Source organism: Ruditapes philippinarum, unplaced genomic scaffold (genome assembly GCF_026571515.1).
Source record: "Ruditapes philippinarum isolate M1 unplaced genomic scaffold, ASM2657151v2 ctg7845_1_1_1_1, whole genome shotgun sequence".
NCBI lineage: Eukaryota > Metazoa > Mollusca > Bivalvia > Venerida > Veneridae > Ruditapes > Ruditapes philippinarum.
The window spans coordinates 16,304-34,809 of NW_026861193.1; the positions used below are offsets into that span (position 1 = coordinate 16,304).

Below are 18,506 nucleotides of genomic sequence, written 5' to 3' on the forward strand. Positions count from 1 at the left end.
CGTCAGGCCCTTACATATGATTTTCTTGCTACTTTGCCTTCCTTTAAGGCATTGAGTGCCTTTGATATGGTAATTCGGCATCCTTTTGAAAATATGTGTTTACTAGAGCTTTCAGTGTTTTATTTATTTAATCTATTGTATGCACTTTGGTTGATTTTATATAAATGTAAGTTACATGTATATTTAAAGCAAACTCACTCCCTTACTGTGATATATTATTAGTCCCCTACCGGTTTAACCGGAGGGGACTTAAATAGTTTACCCTCCATCGGTCTGTCCGTCTGTCAGTCCGTCCGTCGACAAATCTGGATCCCGTGATATAACGCAAAAGTACTGAAAATATTTTATATTGAAACTTGATATATGGGTAGATGGTAGTCTTGAGATTATGCACGCCTTTTTCTTTTCTCCCTATGTTGAAGAATATTCATGGTTGCTATGGTAACAAATGGGCTTAAAATATGACAAATATAACAATATTTGTGATTATTCAAAGGTACTTTTACAATTTTTTATGAAACTTAAATTTCGGATAGATGGCAGTTTGGAGATTATATAATGCACATCATTTTAATCTTTACGATAGGGAGAATATTGAGAGCTCCCCTACTTGCCAAGCGTCGGCGACCTCGTCAAGATTTCGGATTCATGTTTTTACACTTTTTCACTATAGTCAGAACAGGCCTAGTGATAATGCATTTTTTGTGTTCAGTTTACCTGATTTTATCCTTTAAGTCACATATAAATATATTTTAGATAGTTATTTTTTTTCAAAATCTTTAAGGAAAGTGAAATAACACTCATTTTATAACACATGTTAATATTTTTTAATGCAAGTCACACTAATTGTCACTTCACAAATCAATAAACATTGATGAGATCACAGACGATTGGGGGTCAGATCCTGCCCCCAAACGTGATACGCCCCTGTAAACACTCTACCAAAACTATTTTAATATTTATTGAGACTTGCATGATGGTATACGGTATTTTTTCATATATGTAAAAATTGTTTGAAAACCATTTTTATCGTTGTAATAGATGTCCCATTCGTGTTTAAATATTAAAATAGTTTTGGTAGAGTGTTTACAGGGGCGTATCACGTTGGGGGGGGGGGGGGGCAGGATCTGACCCCCAAGCGTCTGTGGATGAGATCGGTATATATAAAAGTTACTTAAATTACGATTTTCATAATTGTACGTGATTAACTATGTCATGGTTCTAAAACGTCCCGGTTGAATGATATTTATACAATATCTAGTACGCACTGGGACATTATAATCAAAACTCACTGAAAACATTAATAACTCAGAAAGACTAAGATTGATTTTATATAATATTAAAGCGTGCTGTTTCAAAGTTAGTTAGGAGCTTGTTTTAATTAATCATACAGGAGTCCCGAGTAAAACGGCATTTTCAGAAATGTCTCATATTGGTTCCCTGTTCCATAGTGTGCGGCCAAAGTTGATTCAACAACAACAACAAATTAAAACATCTTATGAAGTGCTACACATCTAACTAAGCACATATATTTATATAGCATCCATACAAAATAAAACATCTTAATTTACATATCAAATGTTTATGTTTGGCTCTATTAACGAAAGAAAAGAAAATGGTCGTTTAAAAAAAATTGAATCAATATAAAATTGAACATGTTCAAATGATGTATAAATGTTATTTTTTCTATGTAAGTCTAACTACAAGTATTCTAATTTTAAAATAGCTCCTCACTAAAAGCTTTGGTCGTTTTGCAAAATTCGTCAAACATTGACTTTTAATGACTTTCGAGTTTTAATAGAATTATTTCGGAATGTGTCGTGAAAATGCAGAGACAGAAGTTTAGTATAAAATATGAGTCATTGCTTATGTTGAAGTATTAATTTACATGTAAATCATGTATTTATATAAAATTATTGTTATCGAGTCAATTGCCGTATGATAAATTAGGAAAGTGGTGATTTGTGTGAATCATCAACAGACAATGTGCTTGTTCTTAGCACCTAACTCACAGACACTTTGGATGTTGAGCTCAAAACACCTTTAAAATACAAATAAAATGTATATTTGTCAATCACAGCACATGTACTGATCATATTTACATTTTGTATATAAAAAATTAATATAAGCCGTTTTGAAAAAATATATCATATTTCAACCTCTATAATATTATAGACGTCAAAATATGGAATTTTATCAAAAAAGCTTATACATGTATTATTATTTTTCGATATATATGACCAGTACATGTGCTGGAATTGACAAATATACATTTTATTTGGATTTGAAAGGAATTTTGAGCTCCACACCCCAAGTATCTGTGCCCTAATTACGCGTTGTTGAATTGCGCTATGAAGTGATGCATCATGTCTGTGTGACCTTTGTTATGCTTAAGTGTAATTTTTTTTTACTAAAATTACAGGTAAGTTATCAATGTGTCATCAATATAATGAGGGATAACGAAAAGGTGCAAAATCCCTCACGACCCCTAGAACCGGCTTCAGCGGTACTCAATTCTCAACACTTAATAGTGCTGGCATCAATGATCTTGAAGGTCCAGGAAAATATAACAATACTGGAGTGAAGTACGCTGCAACTTTTTACAGCTGTCACAGCTGCAACACAGAAGTTTTAAATGATTTTGTGTGATAAAGTGATGATTTCTTTGTTCTGGAACAATTTATTCTCTGCTTTAATTATATCGATATATTTTATAGAATCTAGTATCTCACATACTTTTCAACAACATCCGTATGTAATTCTTCATACGTTTGCTGTCACATACGATACTAAAAACTATCAACAAATAACAGACTTTCATTAATACGGACCAATTCATTTTAATCAAATAAAAATAAAATATTTCATCAAATTCAAACTTTATTTGATAATATAATTATGTCCTAAATTAACAAACGTTTCGATCTGTTTTGTTTTCTCATCAATTTTGGACCAAATGTCTGCAAATAAGTGCTGAAAGGAAAGGCTTCTGTTGTCGACACTTTGCCAATAATTGACCACCATTCCTTCGATTCCTTCTAAATAGGCCATACCCGTTTCCACGGTATGAATTCATCTCTATGCCGTCATCTACATCATTGGGACCAATGAAAACTAATTCCTGTCCTGAAATACCTCTAGATTCTGTCCAATCTTCAAATCTTCTAGGGCTTCCTGAAAACATGTTACATAACAATAAATTACGAAAAGAAAAAAAATCTCGTGCCAACTAAAGTAAACTAGATAGAGAATCATTTGCAATATACTTATTCTCGTATACTCCATAATTTGTTCACAAGCTATCATTATAGATTGATTATTTTTCTTCAATTACCATATTTTTAATAATAATTACAAAAATTGATAAAAACAACAACAATATATCGTTTGGATATTCTTATAAAAGAGAAATGTTGATACAGATTTCAAAGTAACATAATTATATAATAAATTATATACTTTTTCCCCGTGTTTCGTTCACAAACGATATTAAACACTAATATTAACATTAATATTTATGGGCTTACATAGTTTCCATTACGGACCAATCACTTAATACAAAAGAATATAAAACAAGTCTCTGATTATTTAAGAAAATGGTAGAAGGATTTCACTTAAACATAATCATATAAAAAGTGACAATAAGTACATACCTTCTGGTTTTATGTATATTTGGTCTGATAAGCCAACAGGCAATGTCATCACTTGCGAAACACTAATAAATAGTGTTAGAAACACAGGTAAATTCATTTCGTACGAAATAAGTGAACAAGTGAAAGTTCTATATATTTGAAAATCATTACATGCACAAATTTATATAAGAAATATACGCCTTTCAATAGTTTTAATACCACATCGAACACGAGGATGGAGCGTTAAATTTTAGCTCATACATTATTCAGATAACTTTCTATATTTACAAATACATATGTTCATGTTTTTCCGTTAATTACAAGTGCGTAACTGTCTGTCAGGAACCTGTGAATAATTAAGATTTTGCGGTTCGACATTCCTTTTTTTCTTTGAATAATTTTTATAGCCAATCGCTTTTGGTAATGGGAAAAATATCGTTTTGCATCACGTTTTCAACAACAAATAGTTCAAAATCATTAGAAATACCCTTAGCTCTCGTAGTTAAAATACGACAACAACGTGTCAACGTGACACCTACAGCAAACATAAAACACGGTTTTGATTGCACCCTTGCAAGTATTGTGAACTCATTAATTCATTATTCATATTAGTTTAATGATATTTTATAACAATATCTATACTCAGTTATACATGAATATAAATATACAAAAAGTTTGGGCCAAAAGTTATAACAACATTCCTCATGTGCCAATCTATTCATGATCTTAAGTTATTACTACACTTATAGTGGTAACCTTTTTAAGGACGGTATCAGAAAGACAAATAGACTTTGTCGTCAGACCTTGACTTTTTGCAAGAAAAATTACAAACAACAAAATTTCAAATAGAAATACATATACTGTATTTGAGTTTAAGCGTATGGAACAGTCAACTGCATGAAAAGATCGGTAACATTAATATTTCTGGTTGATTTCAATTGCATACTTATAATCACATAATAAATTTAACACTGAAAAACTGTTCTGTAACTGTTTTGTCTCATAACCCTTAACTGTTTGACACTAACATACGCTCATTAACATTATCTTTTATGTCACAATCTTTTGCACTTTCAAATCACCAACGGCCGTGGCATTTGAAAATCCCGTCCTTCACACCTTTATCTGCGGCAAAAGTAGCTCCTCCAGATCTCAAAGAATGAAGACAGTATCTTTTCACATCAGGAAGATGTGGCTTCAAAACCTCAAGGACAGATTCCTTAGATTTGTATACGACAAATTTTTGTTTGCTTTTCTTACTTGATATCCATTATTGGAACAACAAATGTTACAAAATAGGTAATCATCAGCAGACAAATTACCCCAATTTACCACCTTTCTAATATGTCAACTGGATATAACTGTGTCCTTGTTTTTGCTATCACTACCCAAGCATCATCGCTATATTTATCTGTTTTGCTACCTTCTATGAATATAGCCATGTAAGAACTGTCACAAACCCAAATCTGAAATACGAATATTTAGAAGAGCCGAACCTCTCAAAAATCTAGAAAAAGCGACCAAAAGGCACAAGGAATGCGCTAACTTTTAATATTATTAGCTACCTACAATCTGTTGAAAACACTGGTTAACATGCCAACATCTAAAGGCACATGTTGGTGATCTTAAATCAGACTGTTCATGATACCATTTTATTGCATAGAAGGCAGCAATAACATGACTGAGAGTTTTAGTCGTTTGAATTAAACATGCCAAGTATAAAACAACCGTAAGGGTTTTAGCAGGTGAAGTGTCCCTACTACCCAACCAACTGCTCATAGCCCATTTATGAAAACGCAAAAACGCACTACTATACTTTTTGTCCGTATTACATATGCGCGTGACTTCGGAACAGGTCTGGGAGTAGGTGCACTTTCTCTGCCAAAACGTCTGGTAATTCTTCAATAGCATCTCGCATGAATCTGGAAAAATCAAATGTATACAAAATACACAATATAGCGCAACCAATAAACACATTTACATGCTAAACAACATCTGAAGACGATACCGTCTTATGTGAGATACCTCAGTTAGTGCTATGAGCAAGTCTGTCTGGCAATGCAAACTATAATAGCCATACGGCAGCAATACTGCTAAAGGGATAATACTCTCCTTATTATTACTTCTTGTTATCAGGACTAATTAGTTCCCTTGTGTAATATCGTATTAAGCGCTTACATGTTAAATTGCCAAAAATGTCCTCATCTGTTGACAAATCTAACCAATCGACAACATCGTGCCTAAAATGACGAAAGGTCAAAAAAATAGCAGATTTCTAGCAAGGGATATCTAAGACCCCTCGAGCTTTATTAACAGCCACTTTGTTAATTACTCTGTGAATAATAACAATCGGGATCACAAATAAACCAAACTTATTATCCCAATATTCTGTGAAAGCATCTACACCAGAACCTAGAGAAGAATTTCGGCAATTTTGCTTTGTAATACGTTGCAAACCAGTCAACCTAAAACTGCCTATCCCCAACAGCAGTTTTTGTTTTGGATTTTGACAAATGACAACCGTCTCAACAATTTGTATAAAGTCAGAGAAACAAAATGAAAAAGAAAATCAAATGTTTTAAAACTATCCAAACATTACCGTTTCTTTAATGAAATGATGAAAATGATGAAATAAAGGCATGTTTAGAGAATCATTTAAAGTAACTTCTGTGTATTGAGACTTTGGTGTTTTCAAGTATTTTCTAAAAAGACCTATCCTTTGAAGACTATATTTTTGACATTGACATAAAAAATCTTCAACGTTTTTATCAAAGCACCGCATTCACAAGGTGGGTTTTGTATAATATTATTTTTATATAAGTCAGAATTTAAACTTGAAAATATTATTCCTAATATGTGTATGGTGCACTGTGAACCCTCTGACATCCTTTATATAAAGAAAGACGCACCAATGGGAAGTTTATAAATTATTTGAGTTTTCTTTTAAAATTTCCTTAAGTGTCTGATTGTTTGATATCTATAGGTAATTCATTAAAAAACTGTATTGATGACGGAATAAAGTTCGGTCCTCCTTGCCACAGTAACATAGAACGTTGATGCTATTTCTTAAACTATTACATGTATTATGATATTCAATAACATTTTCTACTAAAGGGGAAAATATCTGTGGCAATACATTATGTTTGTTTTTATACTAACACTATTCTTTGAATTGTTCTTGTCTTTTGTCTGCCAAAGATTCAAACTCTATTTCTTTAATAGTTTTTAAATGGACATTGATCTTGTTAAAACACTTAATTGCAATCATCGCGGCTTCCTTATACATTTTTTCTAAAATATCTTTCTCATACTGGGTGCAGTTATTCCATAATGGGGAGCGGTGGCCTATTGGTTAATATGTCTGCTTCTCTACCCATGGATCATTGGTTCGAGCCCTGATCTGTTCACAACCATGATTCTTTATATGCACCAGTACCAGTTGGTTCCAGGAAGTGGACTCGAAAGTGATTAATATAAGTTGCAAGAACTTGTTAAGTATATATGTTTAAACCAAACATAAATGTTAAGTTTGTCATAATTGTTCTGAATTCTATATTCAACTAACAAAAATGAATATCCAACGTACCTCGCGGAAATGTCCTTTAGACTGCAGTATTTTATAATTATGTCACAAAGTTTTTAAAAAAAAAAACTTTACTCAAAACATTTGTCATCATCCATGATTGGCCAATCGCCATTTACAATAAACAGTTTTGGTAAGTTAAATATATAAATGTTCAAATTTTGCTCAAGCTTATCAAGAAAAATGAAATTAATGTCTTTTTAAGTTAATTTGTTATCAACTGTTTTTATACTTTATGTATGAATTAGTCTGACAAAAATAAAATATGCACATTCGTTTTTCATCAGCATAAATAGAAGTATTACATATTGTTAAGGCACATTATGCCTCTGCTTTAAAAAGGAGTAAATATATGTTTTGTAATGTTTTAGGTGATTCGAGGTACTATTAGATGCTAATCACCTTCATATTTGTCAAATTACTTGCATCAAAATACTATAGGCTAGTAAAACGATAATTAAACTGCATTAAAGGGAATGAGTTTGCCGAGATGTCCAACTAATGTGTGGTTTTAGTTTTATTTTAGCTGGACATTCCATATGTACGAGATCTCAGCGGCCATGCCGGTTCACTCCAGAAGTCTCATCGGGGATGTCTTTTTCATGCCGATCTTCCTTAACCTGTTCTTCGTTCATTGGTGGAGGAAAGACAATACTGTCATGTTCCGTGACGGCAGAGAACAGGCATCAAACATAAAACGGGTCTTTTGGTGTCACCCTTCCGAGATATTCACGACAGAACAACCAGTCGTCTGTAATTGAGACGACTTGACATTGACCTGCCGTGTGCCTTCTCCGCGACGGTCACGCCCGGGGGGCGGTGGTGGATAGAGGTCCACCTATTGCTCGGTTAAAGAGTATTTATGGTATTCGGCCACCAGTTTAGCTAGCCATTTGAACACTTCAGACGTGATCATGAAGTTACAAAAAATACGATTTATTGAAATTATATCCTAAAATATAAACGTTGTTTTGGATATAAAATACATGAGCAAGGCGGCTTATTTTTTATCACTCACCAGTCAATAGATTGTCTATTTTAATTGTCCTGTTTCTTTTGCGAACCTTGTATGAGAGACAAGATTTCCGTCTGGAAAAACATTTCAGACTGCTTTCTTGATCAGGATGAATATACATGTTATGATCATTTTCACAGAGATTTTCTTACCTCTTTGATCTCTTTTTCTTTGAATAAAACATACTATTTCGAACAAAATATGCCATTGTGTTTGTTTCACGTTTTTCCATTTTCATTTGAGTTGATTTCTCTTTTTTATATTCTTTAAAATTTATTTTGTTTATATCTATTTAAAATTTTCATTGTCTGTGCGTTCGGTTATTTTATTTTATGTATGGAAACTGTTGTATTGTTATATTAACAAGTTCATTAAGGTTTTCAGAAAACAGTTTGAAAACAACCGATTCAGCAAAATAGTGCAAACCACAAACAATTTCATAACCATATGCAAGATAATGGCAAATTATTCGTCGAATACGAACATGTTTATTTATTTTAAAACATAACTCGGGTTGTGAAAATTGGGTATAACTTATATTTGCCTATCAGTCGGAACTTCTGGGTTACATGTCTTTTTTCCGAGGTTTGAAGGAAAGGGCCAACAACATGCGATTGTTCAGCTATCACAAAATGCTAGTATTTATTATCTGCTTTACCATTGGGTATACCGATCTTGTGTAGATATATCAATATATTGATTTGGTATAGAGTGTCTCCCATTTCTTATTACATTTGTGACTAGAAATTAATGAAAAATACTAAGTGAACACTAAGTGTAGAGTAAGCAACTTTATTTCTAAAGAGAATATCACTAAAGACAAGCATGAAGAAAATGAGTAAAAACATTTGAAAATTTATCATTCAATTAACATACATATGCATATGCGTTCAAAGACATTGTTGTTTTTTTCATTGTTTGGTTATCCTACAACTTCTGTTTTCTTTTATTTGGTTGCTCCGTCTGTTGTTTGTTTGTTGTTTTTGAAGCTGTAGCTGTTTTGTTACATAATAAGTAAAGCAATAGATAAACAATATACAAAAGCACAAATAAGGAGAAGGAAACTTTAAAAGTTTTACAAGTTCATCTTTCCCATATATTCAATTATCTTTCCGTTTTCATAAGAGGCACTACTTTCTTTCTTGTTTGAACTTGAATTCCTGTTTAAATGGTTCTTTGAAGCCGTCACTGTTGTCATTGCCCAGTCCTGCATTGCCCCCATCCGCCGTATCTTCAAATTAGAAATGTTAGTATTAGTAAGCAGAAAACCTTACTTGAGCAATGCATCAGAAGTGATAAACATGTGCAAAATGATCATGATAAAAGTAAATTGGTCCTTAATGGAAGGTCTGTAGTACAATAAATAATTATATATAGTGTTATTATCATCATAAGTGATAGCAGACAACGAGTGCAAGTTAATACAAAAAATTGTTTTGTTAATGGGTGCATGATACGATGTTATACATCTACATAACTAAATTGAGAATAAATTATCAACATTTTTTTTTTCAAGAAATATTTATCAGACAATCCAAAGTAATATATTTCTATTGTTTTTATTTATATTTGAAATATTGAAATATCTATCATTGACCCATCCATTAAATAAATTAGAGACGTTATTTAAAGGGTATAAATCTATATATGAAATAGTTTCATAAAATTTATCAATAGTAAAATTATATTGCTTCAATATTATATGGCTTATTTCCGAAAAAGTTGTAACATAGAAAATGTCTCTGTTATTTAATGCACATGAATATTGTATGTAAACAGAATAAAATGTTTCGGAAAAAAATATGAATGCTTGTTTTAAGTAGGGTTTTTTATCCGTTTAGCAATGATTGTGTGCATGCGCCATTCGCATGTAAGACAATTATCTACCGTATTTATTCCATACAAGCATTTTGGAAGTATTCTTTTTTAAAATTTAAATTATGATTTTTGAAGCATACACTTTAAGTTTGATTTGGTATAAGTATGTTTGAAAGTAAGCTATACATATGTAATAAGATAGACTGAACAGAAAGAGAAAATAGTTATTGGTCTAATTCTTATATGATATTCCGTACCACAAATCACTCAATGATAAAAACAATATATCACAAACTAACTTTTATCAAAATACTCGACCGAAGTATAACTCTTTAACATGCAAAAGTATGTTGTTTTTAAGTTTTCAATACAAAAAGAAATCTATTCTTAGACAATAAAGACGTCTGGCTCTTCCCGACATTATCAATCAAAGTTTTGCGTTTGTATTAATTCTACTGACTATGACACAAATTAACAACATCAGGAACATGTACTGTGTTAATAGTAAACATAAAGATAAGTTAAAGATATGTAAGCAATCCTTGCAAAACAATGACATGATTTGTTAATTTTTTTATTGTTTTTTGAAGCTATTAAGAAAATACATACTAGTATTTTATAAATATTCAAATTAAATTATATTGATATTGGTGATTTTTCAAAGAAGAACAACTTCTATTTAAGTTGATATTTTTACTTGTTTTCCGTTTAACTTCATGAATTTTGTAATCATTTATAAATTAACCTAAAAGAACTTTCCTAATTCCTGTAAATTTTATTGATGAACTATCCTTTACATTTTATTTTATATTGACAAAACTATCCATTACATTTTATCATATAGCTATCCTTAAAATTTTATTTTAGAAGGGTAAGAAAAATGTGGTGTCACTTATCCGTTTAAACGAGTACGGTTGGTTTTTTCTTTTAGCTTAAACCGGTTCGAAAATTCATCAGTTTGTAATTTTAAAATGACCAATGAAAATTCTTCACATATTCAGTTCTTCCCTGTTAATTGTACAGGAAGTCAAACCGAAAACAGACGTGTCTGAACTAAAGAGAATTGATGGTCTTCGTCCACCAATTTAAATTACCTGTTCAACAGTACTGTTCTGCCATTATCATAAACATAAAGCTCACACTAAACAAACTAGGAACTGAAATGAATAAAGCTAAAAATTTAATACCTTTGGGTACTGCCTTGAAGTCGTCCTGAGCTTTAAACTGCCCTGGTTCTGCAAGTAATTGCGTTATGGCCAGCAAAAGCACGAAACACACCTTCATTTTCATTTCGAAAGTTGTAGTAGCAAAACCTTGTCTTAATCTTCAGATGAGTCCACCTACCTAGGTTGTTTACCGGTATATATAGTATTTTGGTTGGTGCCTAATAGAACGTTTAGCAATTATTTATTTCTTTAGGGACAGTAAACAGGGCTGTTTGAATATCCAGAGGGGTAATAACAATATAATGCATATTTATTTGGCTCTCCTTGTCACACATTCATAATGCATAACCACTTTGACCGATTTTTACATAGACGTAAAAGTACCTTAATTATTAACAAAATGCATGCCCTAACTGTTATAGTCAATTAACAACTCTTGCTAACGAAATGCATGTTAGAAAATGCAAAATGTAAATATAGAAAATACTGACAGGGAACAAATGAAAAGGAAATAACACAGTATGTAACTTGAAGAATAAAATTAACCATATACCATGTCAACATGTTTATATGCAACTACACTCCGAAAAATCTTACACCGCCTTGTATGAACGCACGCTTGTCCGGTGTCGTCCTAAATAAAGTCCAGCTTCGTTCTACGAATCGACCAATGAGTAAGTCTACATAAACCCACGTCGTCCGCCAACAACAGGTGTCGTTCTAGGTTTAGCCCTGCGTGGACGTGAACCTGTTTTAACTAGTGCATCAGCTAGGGTACACGACCACTGACCTATAGCTGCTATGACCCATACTTTTACCTTTACATGTATATAAAACGCAATTTAATCATATACATGTAATTCTTTTACTCAATACAAAAAAGGCACCGGAATTAGTTTGGAATATAAAGGGAGGCAAATTCCTTGTATTTGGAAAAGGATAGGCTTGCTGTCGGAGCGATTGGATGCGCTTCTGAAGAGGACTCACCGCCAATTATTGCTAAAATGCATAACCGTCAACCAACAACTGCACATTGTATTTACACTACGCCTTATCACCGGCTGCCGGTATAGACCGGAATATCTTGCTTACGGCGGTAACGAGTTCTGCTAAACGCAACTACTCGGCCCTTTCCGTCAGATTTCGGAGTTATTATATATGATAGCCGAGGCTGTTCCGAATGCGAGTTCTGTAAAAACAGTTATTTGGCTTCTACATGAGAGCTACATATTCCGGTCTGTTACGACTGCCGGTGTTTGGTTCTTTTTCTTGTATATGGATATCATATTTCGGAAATAAATTTCGAAAACTAATATTCTCAGTAAGCAATATCTTCTTATAGAAGCGTATGGATTTACATCGTCATTCATAACATCTTCATTCTAAGAAAGCAAATTCTTTCATAAATGGCGCGCGGGAATGACATCATTTTAAGCACGCGACTAGTCTAACACGGGAGTGAAAGGCAGAGTTTTCTAGCACCTGTGTAAACAGTAGATAATCCTGTCTTATATGCAAGAATGGTTATTCTAGCACCGGTGTAATCAGTAAATAGCCATTTTTTCTGATATGCAAGAACATGCAATCTAAGACATTTGACGATCTACTAATATTATGTTACACTCAAAGGAAGCAGAAAAAATGTGATTCAGGCACTTTTTATGAAGTTACAAGCGCTACCTCGGTACATCATTCACAAAATCAGCGTTACGTCATTATAATTATGTGGCTCTGTCATATGTTGTCTGCTTATTATGAATTATATAACACAAGTTGTTTGGCAAATGTCTCGGATATAATACCGAATATCAAAAAATAATAATATATGTATACGTTATTGTATTGAAAATATGGACGAAACAAAAAAATAGTCATCCATATGGTAGCAATGTTGTCATTCTCAAGAATGGTCTTAAAAAGCAAAGATTTTCCTGGAAATTTTTGAATGAGAATGTCTTAGCAGCCTTATGCTTAATTCATTTATTTCAATTTGATTTACTATAAGATATAATAGCCCCTACGACACGTGTTGCTCGTGATGGACATATATACTGCAAAGATTTGGCGTTACTGAATACACAATTCCTGCGTTATTTTCATATTCTTGCCTCACGGATATACACGGTGTTGCATGACCGAATTGCAATCAAATATTATAATAATTACTTAGAATCATTAAAATTTCAAATACAAATGCAATTTGTTATGCAAACATGCAGATTAATAAGTGCATGATTGATTACATAAAAATCAGCCCAATCAAAACTGATATACTTGTGCACTTAAAGTTATTTCTGGGCCATATTGGAGTTCTTTTTAAATGCATGACCGATTTGCAATTAAATATTATAAATATACCATTTTAGATCGGTGAAATTGATAGTGGTGCATATGCACCTGGTTATGAAATAATTGATTAAATGAAAAATGTGTCCAACCCGAGACATTTAAATCACAACCGATACTACACTTATTTCTGGGCTGTATTTTAGTTATATTTAAATGCATGGCCGAATTGCAATTAAATATTATTAATATACCCTTTTTAGATCATTGAACTAGATAGTTGGTCATATTGACCTAGGTATGTAAATAATTGATATAATTAAAAAATGATTCCAACCCGAGACATTTAAATCACAACCGATACATATACACTCAATGTTATTTCTGTGCCGTATTAAATGCATGACCGAATTGCAGTAACATATTAATAATAATATACACTTTTTACATAATTGAACTAGATAATAGGGCACACCGACCTAGGTAGGTAAATAATTGATAGAATGAAAAAAGAGACCAACCCGAACATATAAATCGCAACTGAATGTGTTTTTTTTTACCATGATATTGTTCTTTTTAAATTTTCACTCACTTATTTTAAATGGAGCCTGGGTGCAGTTGGTACGCAATTAAAAACCATTAACAAAAGCAATGCATTTTTCGAACTGCTCTATAATGCATATATATTTCTCTGAATTCAGGTGAAGCACAGGCCTATGCATATTGAAATGATACAGAAATAAATTTACATTTCAGTCTATTAATTATGAAATAAATAAAAGTGACACGTGTTTTATTATAGAAGCATAGATACTTAAGATATAAACTATATAACTATTATATCGTACGGATATTTTAAAAACGGGGATTTTTTGCATCCATTGCTATCGGACGTCTGCGGCTAATATGTTATACATATAACGACAAAATGTTGCAGTTGTGGAGCGAATAACATATCCTGGTCATTGATTAACATTCCGGGTGTTTCTTGTGACCTCATCAGACTGTACATGTAGGATAAGATGTATAAGTAAATCAAAATGTGTGAAGGCTAGATTCGTACAACTCAATACTAAATGTATGTGCATCTGTTTGTTGTATAGCAATTACTCAACAATAAGGGGAGCGTGGCCTAGTGGTTAAAGTGTCTGTCTCTCATCCCAGAGATCATGTTTTCGATCCCCAACCGGAACACGACCATGTTTCTTCATATGACACCAGTATTGGTTGGTTCCTGGAATCGGACTAGAAAATGGTTAATATAAGTTGCAAGAACTTGTTTTTGAATCGAGCTTAAATAAATATGTTCAAACCAAACCAACCTGCATTTACAGGAGAGAACATGTTCTAACTCATACTAGAAAAAGCGACTATAAAGCACAAGTAATGCGCTAACTTTTAATATTATTATCTACCTACAATCTGTTGAAAGCACTGATTAATATGCCAATATCTAAAGGCCCTTGTTGGTGATCTTAAATCAGACTGCTCATGATACCATTTTATTGCATAGAAGGCAGCAATAACATGACTGGGAGTTTTAGTCGTTTGAAATAAACATGCCAAATATAAAGAGTTTTAGCAGGTAAAGTGTCCCTACTACCCAGCCCACTGCTCATAGCCCATTTATGAAAACGCAAAAACGCACTACTTAGCTTTTTGTATTACATATGCGCGTGACTTCGGAACAGGTCTGGGAGTAGGTGCACTTTCTTTGCCAAAATGTCTTGTAATTCTTCAATAGCATCATGCATGAATCTGGAAAAAACAAATGTATACAAAATACACAATATAGCGCAACTAATAAACACATTTACATTCTAAACAACATCTGAAGACGATACCGTCTTATGTGAGATACTTCAGTTAGTGCTATGAGCAAGTCTGGCAATGCAAACTACAATAGCCATACGGCAGCAATACTGCTAAAGGGATAATACTCTCCTTATCATTACTTCTTGTTATCAGTACTAATTAGTTCCCTTGTGTAAAATCGTATGAAGCATTGCCAAAAATGTCCTTTTCTGTTGACAAACCTAACCAATCAGTACTGTCGTGCCTAAAATGACCATTTGGGCAAAGGCAAGGCCAAAAAATAGCAGATTTATAGCAAGGGGTAACTAAGACCACTCGAGCTTTATTTACAGCCACTTTGTTAATTACTCTGTGAATAATAACAATCGGGGACACAAATAAACCAAACTTATTATCCCAATATTCTGTGAAAGCATCTACACCAGTACAGGACGGGTTCCAGAACCTAGAGAAGAATTCCGGCAATATTACATTGTAATACGTTGCAAACCAGTCAACTTAAAACTGACCAAACATGCTTTGAATCATTCGCCAAAAAAAAAAATAATTATAGAAAAAAAACTTAATATTTTTGTCGAAATTTAGAAAGCCATACTGCCTATCCCCCTCATCCTTTATATAAAGAAAGACGTACCAATGGGAAGTTTATAGATTTCTTTGAGTTTTCTTTTAAAATTTCCTTAAGTGTCTGATTCTCTGATATCTATAGGTAATTCATTCAAAAACTGTATTGATGACGGAACATAGTTCGGTTCCCCTTGCCACAGTAACACAGAACTTTGATGTTATTTCTTAAACTACTATGATAATCAATTACATTTTTCTACTAAAGGGGAACATATCTGTGGCAAAACATTATATTTGTTTTGTATTCGAAACTAAATTTTGAATTGTTCTTGTCTTTTGTCTGCCAAAGATTCCAATTCTATTTCTTTAATAATTTTTAAATGGACATTAATCTTATTAAAACACTTGCAATTCTCGCGGCTTCCTTATACATTTTTTTCTAAAATATCTTTCTCATACCGGGTGCAGTTATTCCATAAAGGGGAGCGGTGGCCTATTGGTAAGGGTGTCTGCTTCTCAACCCATTGATCATTGGTTCGAGCCCTAATCTGTTCATAACCATGATTCTACATATGTACCAGTACTAGTTGGTTCCAGGAAGTGGACTCGAAAGTGATTAATATAAGTTGCAAGGACTTGTTAAGTATATATGTTAAAACCAAACATAAATGTCAAGATAACTTTTTTACATTTTGCCGTAATTGTTTTGAATTCTATATTCCACTAACAAAAATGAATATCCAACGTACCTCGCGGAAATGTCCTTTAGACTGCAGTCTTTTATATGTCACAAAGTTTTTTTTAAAAAAAAACTTTACTCAAAACATTTGTCATCATCAATGATTGGGCAATCCCCATTTACAATAGACAGTTTTGTTAAGTTAAATATACATGTATATACATATGTATATCAAATTTAGCTCAAGTTTATCACGGAAAATGTACATAATGTTATTTTAAGTTATCAACCTTTTAAACATTCATGTATGAATTAGTCTGAGAAAACTAAAATATGCACCTTCGTTTTTCATTAGAATTAATAGAAGTACATTTTTATTACATTGTTACAGGCAAAATATGCCTTAGAGATTTTTCTCTGCTTAAGGAGTAAATATATGTTTTGTAGTATTTTAAAAATGGGTGATTCGAGGCATATTAGATTCTTATCACCTTCATATTTTCAATTGACTTACATCAACATACTATAGCTAGGCTAGTAAAACGATAATTTAACTGCATTAAGAGGAATGAGTCTGAAGAGATGTCCGACTAATGTGTGGTTGTAGTTTTTTTAAGCTGGACATTCCATATGTCCGAGATCTCAGCGGCCATGCCGGTCCACTCTAGAAGTCTGATCGGGGATAGTTTTTTTCATGCCGATCTTCCTTAACCTGTTCTCGTTCATTGGTGGAGGAAAGACAATACTGTCATGTTCCGTGACGGCAGCGAACAGGCATCAGTCTTAAAACGGGTCTTGTTAGTGTCACCCTTCCGAGATATTCACGACAGAACAACCAGTCGTCTCTGGTAATTTAAACGCCTTGACATTGACCTGCCGTGTGCCTTTACCGCGACGTTAATGCAGGGGGGAGGGGTGAAATAGAGGTCCTACTATTGCTCGGTTAAAGAGTATTTATGGTATTCGGCCACCAGTTTAGCTATCCACTTGAACACTTCAGACGTGATCTATAGGCATAAAAAAACAAAAATACGATTTATTGAAATTATATCCTAACATATAAACGTTGTTTTGATATAAAAACATGAGGCCGAAGCGTCTTATTTTTTATCATTTACAGTTAATAGACTTCTATTTTTAATTGTCTGTTCTTTGCGAACCTTTGTTACAGAACAAGATTTTCGTCTGGACCAAAACATTCAGAACTGCTTTCTTTGATCAGGAAATAATATACATGTTATGATATTTTTCACTTTTTAGGAGATTTTCTTCTCTTTGAGTCGTCTTTTTCTTGAATAAAACATACTATTTCGACACAAAATGCATTGTGTTTGTTTCACTTTTTTCCATTTTCATTTGAGTTGATTTCTCTTTTTTATATTCTTTAAAATTTATTTTGTTTATATCTATTTAAAATTTTCATTGTCTGTGCGTTCGGTTATTTTATTTTATGTATGGAAACTGTTGTATTGTTATATTAACAAGTTCATTAAGGTTTTCAGAAAACAGTTTAAAAACAACCGATTCAGCAAAATAGTGCAAACCACAAACAATTTCATAACCATATGCAAGATAATGGCAAATTATTCGTCGAATACGTACATGTTTATTTATTTTAAAACATAACTCGGGTTGTGAAAATTGGGTATAACTTATATTTGCCTATCAGTCGGAACTCCTGGGTTATCTTTTTCCGAAGTTTGAAGGAAAGGGCCAACAAGATGCGATTGCTCGGCTATCACAAAATAGTTAATATCTGCTTTACCATTGGGTCTACCGATGTAGTGCAGCTGATAAATATGTTGATTTGGTTCAGAGTGTCTCCCATTTCTAATTACATTTGTGACTAGAAATTTATGAAAAATACACTGAAGTGTAGAGTAAGCAACTTTATTGCTAAGAGAATATATCACTAAGAACAAGCATGAAGAAAGCGGGTAAATCA

The 18,506-nt window shown here is 32.7% G+C and overlaps 1 protein-coding gene and 1 long non-coding RNA gene across 2 annotated transcripts; both read right to left on the reverse strand.

Moving 5' to 3' along the window:
* Window positions 1–2,867: 2,867 nt before the first annotated feature.
* LOC132714813 (uncharacterized) lies at window positions 2,868–3,865 on the reverse strand. The gene is made up of 2 exons (XM_060697737.1): window positions 3,654–3,865; window positions 2,868–3,174 (listed from the first exon to the last, which is right to left on the reverse strand). Exons 1-2 carry the CDS (start codon window positions 3,748–3,750, stop codon window positions 2,942–2,944), a joined length of 330 nt encoding a protein of 109 aa, XP_060553720.1. The 5' UTR covers window positions 3,751–3,865; the 3' UTR covers window positions 2,868–2,941.
* A 5,141-nt stretch (window positions 3,866–9,006) lies between these two features.
* Window positions 9,007–11,482, reverse strand: LOC132714814 (uncharacterized). The gene is made up of 2 exons (XR_009623608.1): window positions 11,236–11,482; window positions 9,007–9,461 (listed from the first exon to the last, which is right to left on the reverse strand). It is a non-coding gene; the product is annotated as an uncharacterized LOC132714814 (long non-coding RNA).
* Between the last annotated feature and the right edge of the window lie 7,024 nt (window positions 11,483–18,506).